The sequence below is a fragment of the Glycine soja genome, chromosome 6 (genome assembly GCF_004193775.1).
Source record: "Glycine soja cultivar W05 chromosome 6, ASM419377v2, whole genome shotgun sequence".
Lineage (NCBI taxonomy): Eukaryota > Viridiplantae > Streptophyta > Magnoliopsida > Fabales > Fabaceae > Glycine > Glycine soja.
Genome location: NC_041007.1, coordinates 38,953,424 through 38,965,101, shown reverse-complemented (window position 1 = coordinate 38,965,101; position 11,678 = coordinate 38,953,424). Strand labels below are relative to the sequence as shown.

General features: G+C 34.8%; 1 protein-coding gene across 1 annotated transcript; it reads right to left on the bottom strand.

The window, feature by feature from the left end:
• Positions 1–1,923: 1,923 nt before the first annotated feature.
• Positions 1,924–8,749, bottom strand: LOC114414185 (protein ULTRAPETALA 2-like). Its single transcript, XM_028378505.1, has 5 exons — positions 8,498–8,749; positions 4,632–4,670; positions 4,043–4,267; positions 2,541–2,868; positions 1,924–2,219 (listed from the first exon to the last, which is right to left on the bottom strand). Exons 1-5 carry the CDS (start codon positions 8,532–8,534, stop codon positions 2,045–2,047), a joined length of 804 nt encoding a protein of 267 aa, XP_028234306.1. The 5' UTR covers positions 8,535–8,749; the 3' UTR covers positions 1,924–2,044.
• Between the last annotated feature and the right edge of the window lie 2,929 nt (positions 8,750–11,678).

The window sequence follows — 11,678 nt, the reverse complement described above, 5'->3', positions numbered from 1 at the left end:
AGTTTAATACCTATGCATTGATAGTATAAAATAGATTTTCCACTATCATCCAATCATAAATTACCGTTTGAATTACTTTAAGATAATTATTTTAAATGTTGACACATTTACCATGTTAGTGCATATATAGCCTTCTAGGTTGCCAAGAATGGTGGAGTTGACTGGAATGAACTCATGAGTTCTGTCAAACCAAAAACAAAATGCGCACTCATACAGCGGTCATGTGGTTATTCATAGCGTTGGAGTTTGAGCATTAATGACATAGGAAGGGTGATAAAAATAATTGGGATGAGGTTCTTAACAAGGTAGAGATGGTACCACAGCAGTTTGTTTGTCTGAGCTATCCTGTAACCTTTATGCTAATGGCATTTTTGCTCTACGATTTGCTCAAATATATGTGCACAGAAGCAAAATCCCAGCTGCTCAGTTATGGTGGACAATTGGTATGGCGAATTTCTTGAAAGCATTGAGCCTTCCATGGTGAAGCAAATCCCTTTCTGTGAAGCTGTTCAGAGAAGCTCTCCAGTAGGTTCATAAACCAAACCAGTTGCAGGCGCCAGTCAAGGATATTTGTTATGTTTCGCAAGTTTTGAACCTTTTAGGATGTTTGTTAGTCGTTACTTTGCTCTCTTAACTGATATTAATAACTCTTCTCATGTCAATCTAAGGTGAGATCTTTGCTGATATGAAACCTTCATGGATGGGAATACAACTGAGCTTTCGTGGAATGAACCTCTTAGAGAGCCATTTGCTGTATTTTGCCACGTATGGTCATTTCATTTGTATCATGCAATCCTTCCTATGCATTGGTACAAATAGAATAAGACACTGCAGAAATTGTTTGTGCATATAAATTAGATCACGGTGTTCTAACTGTAAAAGAATATACCAACTGAAACATAATTTTAGAATCAAATCGATTGAATCAAATCCTATCTACAAATTGTTTTAAAAAAAGAAAAAAGAAAGAGATGGAGGAGACTAAGAAATATTGATGGGATGTTTATTGTTTTCTGGTCACGAAGCCTAAATATGTAGTGAACGATATGAAGCCGAGGACAAGCTGTTTTTGTCTTTTCTGGGATACGAACGTTGACTACCACGCCCGTGCGTACCATTGGTTCTTCCATTTCGGATGTTTCTAGATTAAGCATGTGGTAGTCCTATAGAACGTGAGATTATTTTTCATGAATAGATATAAGTGATACATCACAGATTGCAGAAAAAACCCAAGAAACACCCGGATAGAACGTAATCCCAGGTTCACTTAATTGAGGATCCTCCTATGGAAAATACAACTCCGAGTTATCAAATTTCAACAAATCCAATCACAGAACCACAAATCCATATCAGAACAAGTTACCATGGCATTGGAAACCAACAACAATCCCTTTTTGTTTCATGATGTAATTATGAATTCGAGTTACATGGGAACAAAGAAAATGTCAAGCTTCAACAACCTTGATGGAGGTGCAGACACAATCTATAGAATTTGGAGTGTCTGTCACTTATATTTTCACCATACTGGCTACTAGTTGATGTCACCCCCTCAGGTTGAGAGTTCGATACACAGCATGTGGTCTGATAATGGCCCGACAGCATGTGGCCCTATAGGCCAACAACAACCATTATTTTGAAGCCATATTAGAATTACTGTTTAGGTCTTACTAAACTCCTAAAAGCTAGTTTAAGAGCTGAAATTACCCCATATATCACTAGTTTATGTGTGATTTCCTACACAACGGTATAATTAATTTTCAGTGTTACGTAAATTAATCATCTTAGATGATCAGAAATATCTCTAGCCATAAGCCTCATGCCAACTCCAATACACACCAGCATAAAAAGATACTATAAAAAAGAAATCCATAAGTTGAGTATCATATCAGACTCATACAATTATTCAAAGAGAACTAGCTCTAGTTAGATCAAATGAAAGACTCAGAAAAAGATAGTTTCTCAAAACAGTAATAAAGAGGTTCAAAGTTTCTCTGCAACATCATACAGATTTTTATGTTTCCATGGAAGTGCCAAGTCAGTCTAATTAAGGTTCAGCATAAAGCATAAAGTCTCTGCATTCTTGGCGATTGCAATCCTCAAAGCGGCACTTGATGCACCCTTCGCAGTAACAAGTTGAGCAGCCTTGGCAAGTTGATGAACGAGAACAGCCCCTGCTTGCTCTCAGACTTGGTCTCTCTTCATCATCATCGCAGGTTATTCTGAAAAATGAAAATTACCACCTCATTAATTAGAATTGATATTCGAGCCGATCTCTCAACTAGAATATAGCTTCTTACAGTATTCAAGTTTACTATATGCTGTATAAGCTAATGTGAGTCACTTTTCCATCTATACACAGTTTTGCTTGGCCCCAAGCTAACATGCAAGAGTCACAATAATTAATGATCCTACCTTACTAAAGCAGGATTGTCTCTACTGAAAGAGATTTGAAACCTAAATTAGAAAGTTGACAGGATCATATAAATCGTGCATGAACTTGAATATCATATAGCTTGAGCTGTGATTTGGGAGCAACTTACTTATGGTAAGGCCAAAGAGAACAAGTCCAGGATTTGTTGTTCAAAGCTTCATGGTAGTTCTTAATATCTGGTCTGCTCTTGAGACGGAACCTGCACTCCTTCCTGCAACTCGTGCAATGTAGGAACTCATCCCTGTGAAAGTTTCGTTTCCTCATTGCAGTGTCTTTCCAGTTAGCCACATTTGCCTGGTGTGTGTAATATTTCGTCAGAGGTGTCTTCCAGAGTGGAACTCTATCTTCATCTTCACAATGAACCCAGATGTTGCTCTTCCACCTTCCAGTCCCTTCTTTCAAAGCATGCTTCTCAAACGCTTCTGGAGTCACATTCACTGATCCAAATAATAATTGTAAAACTAAATTAGTGTAATAAGATTATCTATTATCTATATTTTACTTTGGTTTCTTATGTTTAAAAAGTTGAACTTTGGTCTGAGTGTCTTTATTAGACCACATTGATCCTTTCGTCACCTTTTACACTAATCGTATTAATTTTTCACAATTTTCCACTTGTTAACCAAATTAGTGTCACAAACTAGCGGAAGAATTAATATGGTCTAATAGAAAAACTTTACTGGAACAAAGTGAAACTTTTTGAAATATGAGCAAACTGAAACCTAGATAAGAAACCAAAATTTTATTTTAGCCAACTACTACCACTACTAATAATAATATATTTGCTGTCTCTTTTTCATTTGAGCATATATAGATATCTGTAAATATTGTAATTGTAATAATGATATAATCCATACTGACAGTGGAATCTTATTACCTGTTAATCAACACTTAAAACTTTGTAAGTTGTATGCAATGTATCAAAGAAATCATTCACTACCAACTAAGCATCCAGTAGAAATAGTGGTTTTCAGAATAAAATAAAATTAAATAGTAGTTCCGTTTCACAGTTATTGGAGTTTACTAATGATGAAAATTTATGTTTTTAGCAATATTAGTTAGTTTCACATATGTTTTTATGTTTTCAAAGAAATAATCACATTTTTTATATTCACCCACGCTAATTAATAATGTTAACTAATCTATTAATTTTCTAATGTGGATTAAACCAAACATATAAGTGGCTCAATGGGTCTAGCTCAATTGAGAATCGTCAAAGAACACAATTAATCATGGAGAGGGGTGAGAAGCCTTAAGTGTAAATAAACCCCGAACAAAGAGATTATGATTATTGTTAATTAAAAACATATAAGTCTTCTAATATGCATGCATATTTAAGGAGAAGGAAAGCAAGTTTCTCTCAAAAAGAAAAGAGAAGGAAAGGAAGTACATAAAAGTCTATGCTATTCATTTTATTAATTCGTCCAAATTACAAAACAAAAGCTATTATTTAACTTATTCTACATATGAAAGAGAATCATGAAAGGCTAAAAAAACAGCTTTTATTGTACAATTATATTAAAACAAAACAAACTACTTGCTTCAAACATGAGAGATCAATTATAGCATGAGAAAGAAAAAAAGCTTCAGAAATGGAAGTGGAAAACTTACCCAAGGGACACCCAGGGCAGCACTCACAAGTGATAAAATATTCACCATTGTTATTGATTTTTAGCCTCCCAACATAATCTCCATATACTTTGTTTGTAGTGCCACAAAGAACCTCAATATAGTCTTCACCTCTGTTGAAACCGAGGATCATTTTGAGCTCTTCTTCGTCAAACAATATCTTACCATCATCTCCAACCCTAAACTGTTTTCTTCGTTTTGATGACCCTGTGTTGTTTCATCATGAAAATAGTTCAAGCCAAGAATTATAGACAAAAATTAAAGTCAATATTTTTGAAGGCACAAAAATTAAACTCAATTATAGACAAAAATAGTTCAAGGCATAAAATATGCATGCTGATATACACATGATAGGAGGGATATAATGGCGTAACTGTGAAACTAATTTAATCGTTTGTGGAGAAAATTTTTGAAAACTAAATATTATGACAAAAAAAATCTTTCAAGAATTATTTAATCTCTAATTTTTTTCAAGAACTAATATATGATAAAACATGTAACCTTAGAAGATTAAATTAAATATTATCTTTTAGAAAAGTTTATTTATACCAAATACGTAATTGGGATATACCTCCATTGTTCCCGTTGAGTTCTCGTCGGCAATTTTCTCCTATGCAAAACAAATTAAACATGTTATCAATTTATGTTACAATTACCCTAAACCAGATGTTTCTCTTCAAACTAAATCTCTTCTTTCGGAAGATAATTTAGATAATTTTTATTAGCTAAAAAACTCATTAATGATGTAAATGATTAAATTAAATAGAAAATAAAGCAAAAAAAGTCATATTCCTCTGTTATGTGGATAAAACACAAAAAAGAAAATACAAGAGAGAAATTTATACCCCATCCCCTACAACCAAAAGCAGTAATAAACAGTTTGAGCATGGCCCACAACCCAATAGAAGGATTTGTGCATCTGTTTTACATGGTCAGGATAATTGTAACATAAATTGATAAATTAAAACACACACACAATCAAAAGAGAGAGAGAGAATACATGTTTGTTAAATGATATCTCAATTGGTCATAAAACAGAGTATGTCAATGTGAAACAATGAAATATTTGATAATTGAGATAGACCTTATGTATATATGGAACTATTGGATGGCAAACTAAAGACATTATATTAATTGAGATAATTGACATAGTTAGCATTTCTTTTTTCTTCACATCTTTCTCTAGTTACACTTGTTGAGTGTGAATGAATATTTTTTTCCATAGTTTTGTGGTTCAATGAAACTTGTTATATGACCTATTTCGAATCTAACTCATTGGAACAATCAATTCCGTCCTATTTTTAATTAAAAATATATTAATTGATTCCAAAGGCTATTTCAACCTGTGGCTTGAATGTGATTCCTTTTTAACAGTCCAAGCATTTGGGGATCCTAGCATTGTGCCACGGAGCTTGCATAATCGTTGGATGAATTGCTTAGATTTCAACAAAACATTGAATTTCCAGGTCTATCATATCTTCAGTGAATGTAATAATTATGAAGATGGTCTTGCCTATCAATAATAATAATTAGTTTTCAATTCCTTTAATTATTTAGCCGTGTAAATATGTTATTTCCAATTCTGATTTGTTGAGAATTATTAGGAGATTGGTAGCTTGATTCACTACATATTAGGGCTCTTCACTTGTATATATATCACTGTAAACTAATATCAATAAAATCAATAAAAGTTACAAACCTATTCCTCTATATGGTATCAGCCTAAACGATCCACCCATTCCCTATTTCTTCAATTAAGGACGTCGTTCCCCACCCTTGCCTCCCATGGCCGACAACAACTCCTTCATTCCCAACCCCCATGAGCCATCCAAACCCCTTGCTTTCATCACTTTCACCAATGTCACCAAACTTCTTCCCAACAATTATCCTAATTGGAAACAACAAGTTGAAGCTCTCCTTGATGGCTATGATCTCCTCAAATATCCAGATGGATCTTTTCCTGCGCCGTCAGAAACAATCCTCACCGCTCCAACATCTTCGACGCCGACTCCGTCGGAAATGACCCCCACCACTGCATCACTTCCGGTAACAACTCAGAATCCTGTTTACCAAACCTGGCGTCGACATGACCGCCTTATATATGGTGCTCTCCTCACCACTCTCTCTAATGAAGTGGCCTCCCTGGTGTCTCAAACCAAGACCTCGCATGATCTCTGGATCCATCTCAAAAACACCTATGCCAAAGCATCTCGCAGCCATCTCAAGCAGTTAAAGGAACGTCTCCGTATGGCTTCCAAAGGTACCCAATCCATCACTACCTATATGCATCACCTAAAGCAAACTGCAGATCTCCTTGCATCACTTGGCTCTCCTGTTTCTGTTGAAGACATGACTGATTATGTCTTACACGGTCTCGACGACGGCTATAGAGCAATCATTGATGCCGTGAATGCAAGGGACACCCCAATCAAATTTGATGACCTCCATGAACGGCTTCTGATTCAGGAACTTTCAATTGGTGCTGCCCAAAGACAAACTCTTGCCCCGCTGACAACCTTGAATGCTCAGGCTCAACCCAATTCCAATGACAAATCTCGGCATGGACAAAACCCTGCACAATCAACTCAACGCACTGGCACTCACAAACCTTTTCTCGGCTGCTGTCAGTGGTGCAACATCAAAGGTCATGTTCTCTCTCAGTGCAAAACCTTCCAGCAGCAGCATCCTAGTGTCCCACCGCCACCTCGTAACTCTCCGGTTCACACTGGACAGGTTCAGGTCAATACTGCAACTACCGGCCCATCGCAACATGATTTTCTGTTTGACAGTGGAGCGACACATCACGTAACCAATGATCTCGATAATCTGACGCTTCATCATCAGTGGAGCGACACATCACTGTTTATGGGTAATGGTTCAGGTTTAAATATCACTCATTCTGGAACACTTTTACTTAATGATGTATCCTTGTCTAATGCTTTGTGTGTTCCTTCCATGAAACAAAAAATAATCTTTGTCTCTAAACTTACCCAACAAACTAACTCTACTGTTGTTTTCCTGCCAAACTCTTTTTATGTGACGGACTTGCAGACGGGTCACACAACCCATAAAGGCTCGTGTGTGGATGGACTCTATCTCTGGCCCGCCACCTCACCCTGCGTCCACACGGTTCGAACAGAATCCTCTGCATCATGGCATCATAGGCTTGGGCACCCTTCATCTTCTATTTTCAAATTTGTTCAGAAACATTTTTCCTTAGGCTCAAATAAATTTCCGCAATCCGATTGTAACTCGTGTCAAATTAGCAAAAGTCATAAACTTCCATTCCATGAATCCACTCTTAAATCTTGTTATCCATTAGAAATAATTTTCTCTGATGTATGGACTTCTCCTAATTTATCAATTGATGGTCTTCGCTATTATTGCATGTTTGTTGATCATTTTACTCGCTATATTTGGCTATATCCAATGAAACGAAAATCTGATGTGCAAACTATATTTCCCAAATTTAAATCGCTCGTTGAAAATTTCTATCATCACAAAATAAAAATTCTTTACACAGATAATGGTGGCGAATATATTGGTCTTCGCCCTTTTTTACTAAATCATGGTATAAGTCATCATACAACGCCACCTCATACACCTGAACATAATGGAATTTCAGAACGCCGGAATCGTCACATTGCTGAAACCGGTCTCTCTCTTCTCCATCACTCCCAACCAAGGTCTCCAGGAAGTGGGGTTTATTTGGACAGATGTTCTCCTGCTTTTAATTAAGGATTTCTTCTTTAGGGAAAAGTCTGGTTTACCTATCTATAGATTTCATTTTACGTGAGTTTGATTTGGTCTCCTCACTTTTTTCTTGTAATTTTTATTTTTTACATCAATACTACTACTAGGTGGGCTTCATAGAATCATTAATTAGTGTCATTGGTGTCAACCTAGTTCGGATAAATGGCTCTAAGGTGATGTCCTATCTAGTTCCATAACCAAGGGTGCCCAAGTGTTGAGGTGATGCTCACATAACAACACCTTTCAATTACACAAATAAAATAAAAAATGAATCTACATTTCCATATGGAAATTTTCCTCTGAAATCAAAATAAATCATCTAAATGGAAAAATGCACCCCATTTGAAATCTAAAACAATTAATAATCAATGTTCTAGTTTAATGGAATGATGATCTTGAGACCAAAGTCATTTGATGTTAAATAGAAAATTATTAACAAAAACAAGATACATCATCATCGAAACTTAGCTATATAAAAGGGATACTTACAAGAAAATAATCTATCAATATAAACTTAGATAATCCATAAAGTCAACTAAAATGATATACACTTGAAATTATAATTATGCAAAAGAAGAATTTGCTTTTTACTTAAATGCATAGAATTCAACTATCTATTGAAACCATATGAAAACATACAACACTTAAGGAAAAGAATTGATTTATAAAAGAAATCACACTAACCTTGAGTAAAATTGTTGAATTCTTTCTTTATCTCCATTCTTTGATTTCTCTTCCGTTGAGGTGGATCCCTTGTAATGTAATCATAAGGTGAAAGGAAACCCTTAATTTAATTTTACATCTCTTCCAAAATTAACAAAATGTAGAAAGAAATTGGAACCCTATGTTCATGACTAATGAATTGCGTGAAAATTGAGTGTAGGCATACCGGATTTCTCTTCAGCCATTTGTTTTAGGGATTTAGGGTATGGACTGTTATCTCCTCAAACAAAGTTTTCACAACGATAAAAATTTTCAATGCTATCTAATGTGCCAAATAAACTATGTTACAAAAATATAATTTTTAATTGTTACTAAAATAAAAAGTTGACGCGTTAAAAGAAATAAAATCTGAATCCCCCAAAAAAAAAAAAGAAATAATAATTAAACAAAACCATAATTTCTTCAAAGTTGAAAATATAATTAATGAAAATTGATGAGACAATTTTGAATCAAATTATATTAACTATCCCTTATTAAATGAATTTTGGAAGTAAGTGATAAATAGTTTTGCATAATATACAAATCGCATTAAATTGTACGTTTTCAAAATAACTTTATATTCAAGTGTTATAAAAAATAATAAATGTTTAAAACACAAACACAATTGTCCAAGTGCATTGCACACTATTTGAACCGTGGCCATCCTAGCTACATGTAATGAGATGTTGATCATAATAAATGTAAAAATAATTGAGAATGTATTTTGGATTAAAAAATGAGTATATTACATTGGTCCCCCTCAAGGTTTTGATTTATTATACTTGATACCCTTCATTTTTTGGCATTACTTTTTGCCCCCTTCTCTAAACTCCGTGAAGCTTCTATTAACAAATAAAATTAAACAAAAAAGAAATTGTTTTACTTCTATGATAAACCCAAGTTTCCCTTGTCACTAGATAGATGGAGATTAGGTTTAGAGGTGGACTCTTCGACTCCCACAAGGCCTCTCCTTTGTCCTTTCCCATCACCGCCACCAAGATCTAATCAAAATCTTGTTCTCCCACTCTCGCTGCCACCATCACCACCTGCGACAGCTGTATCCCACTCTTTGTTCTCACTGTCCTAGTTTCGACTCCATCCTCTCGCCACCAGCATGGACAATGCAACACCACCACTTTAACAACAACAAGTCGATCTAAGAACCACATAAATCCAGATCTTCGCTCTCGGCACACGATTATTAATCCAGCTTGGCTGTCGAGTCTCACATTGCAGCAAATTGAACATCAAGAAGACCTCCAATGTCAATGAAGAAGATGAATTGGAGTAACCATACTTTGTTCATTCTTGTTCAATTTGTGGAGGGTTTCATTGGGTTTTATGTTTAAATTTTGTTTGGTTTATTTTTTTATCTCCTTTTTGTTAATTTATTCTATGATTCTATGGTTGTACTTTGGTAATTTAGAACCTTTAAATAATAAATAGGGTACAAAAGGGGATTTGGGCTTGCATATTGCTACTCATTTAAAATGGTGCATACTACCGAATTCATGTCTATCCTAAAATTATGGAATATTCATGCCTCACCTTCACTAGTTTTTTGGTTGAATTTGGGAAGGAAGTACATAGAATTATAGATGTGTTTCTCAAAGAACAAAATATCTCTTGAATACATAGAATTGAGTTGCCTTTTGAAACCATATGAAAACCTAAAACAGTTAAGCAAAAGAATTTATTTCAAAGAAAATCACACTTACCTTTTGTAAAATTCTTGAGTTCTTTCTTTATCTCGATTATTTGACTTCTCTCCCGCTGAGGTGGATCGCCTGTAGTGAGATCAAGAGAAAGGAAACCCTTAATTTTATTTTTCACTTCTTTCAAAATTACTTCGATAATCAATAAAATCCACTAAAATTAAATACACATCAAATTATAACTATGTTTGTAAAAGAAAGAAATATCACTTGAATGCATAGATTTCAGCTACCTTTTGAACAATATCAAAACATAAATCACTTAAGGAAAATAATTGAGTTTAGAAAAATCACACTAACATTGAGTAATATTCTTGTCTTCTTTCTTTTTCTCATTTTCTTGACTTTTTTTCTGTTGAGTTAGATCACCTGTAATCATATGGGGAACGAAAACCCTTAATTTATTTTTCAACCCTTCCAAATGTTGGATCAAGTGGCCTCGAAAAAATTAAGAAGGGGGGGTTGAATTAATTATTAGTGAATCTTTACTAATTAAAAATCTAACATTCTTAATGTTACTAGATTCAATTAGGTTTTTCCTATAATGTTAAGAAAGTAAAGAGCCGAAATAGAAACTTAACAAAAAGTAAAAGCGATAATTAAAGTGCACAGTGGAAAATAAAAAGTGTAGGGAAGAAGAAGACAAACACACAAGAGTTTTATACTAGTTCGGCAACAACCCGTGCCAACATCTAGTCCCCAAGCGACCTGCGGTCCTTGAGATTTCTTTTCAACCTTGTAAAATCCTTTATAAGCAAAGATCCACAAGGGATGTACCCTCCCTTGTTTTCTTTGAGCAACCTAGTGGATGTACCCTCCACTAGAACTGATCCACAAGAGATGTACTCTCTCTTGTTCTCAGTCACAACAACCCAAGTAGATGTACCCTCTACTTGTATCACAAAGGATGTACCCTTCAATGTGTTAAGACAAAGTTCTCAGGCAGTTAGTCCTTCGAAACTTTGTGAAGGGGATACAAAAGATATCTCAGGCGGTTAGTCCTTTGAAATCTTTTGTATAAGGGAAAGAGAAGAATCAAAAGAATTTTCAGACTGTGTCGTTTTGAATTCTTTGACAAGGGAGAAGAAAGACACAAAAGAATTCAGGCAGTTAGTCCTTCAATCTTTTGGAAAAGGGAGAAGAGAGACACACAAAGATTTAAGGCGGTTAGTCCATGGAGAATTCTTTTTGGCAAAGGGAGAAGGGAATGAAAAAGATGAATAACACACTTTTGTTTTCAAGGTTTGGAAAACCAGAAAACTTTAGAAAGTTTTTGGCAAAGGAAGAAGAAGAAGAAGATGTTCAAAGAGATTCAAAGGTTGTAAAAGAATATGTGGAAAAGTTGTTTGTAAAGGTTGTAAGTATTGTAAATGTTCTAAGTGTTTTTTAAATGCAAATCAAGGTCTTGCTTTTATAGACTCTTCAAGTTTGGTGAAGAAAATCATTGG

What these genes read in the sequence shown, in the direction of transcription:
- LOC114414185 (XM_028378505.1), bottom strand. Translation starts at nt 8,534, where the DNA reads ATGGAGATAAAGAAAGAATTCAACAATTTTACTCAAG. An exon ending in ATTCAACAATTTTACTCAAG is followed by an intron (nt 4,671 to 8,497) that starts GTTAGTGTGATT and finishes TGTTTTGCATAG; the next exon opens with GAGAAAATTGCCGACGAGAA. An exon ending in CTGCCCTGGGTGTCCCTTGG is followed by an intron (nt 2,869 to 4,042) that starts GTAAGTTTTCCA and finishes TATTTGGATCAG; the next exon opens with TGAATGTGACTCCAGAAGCG.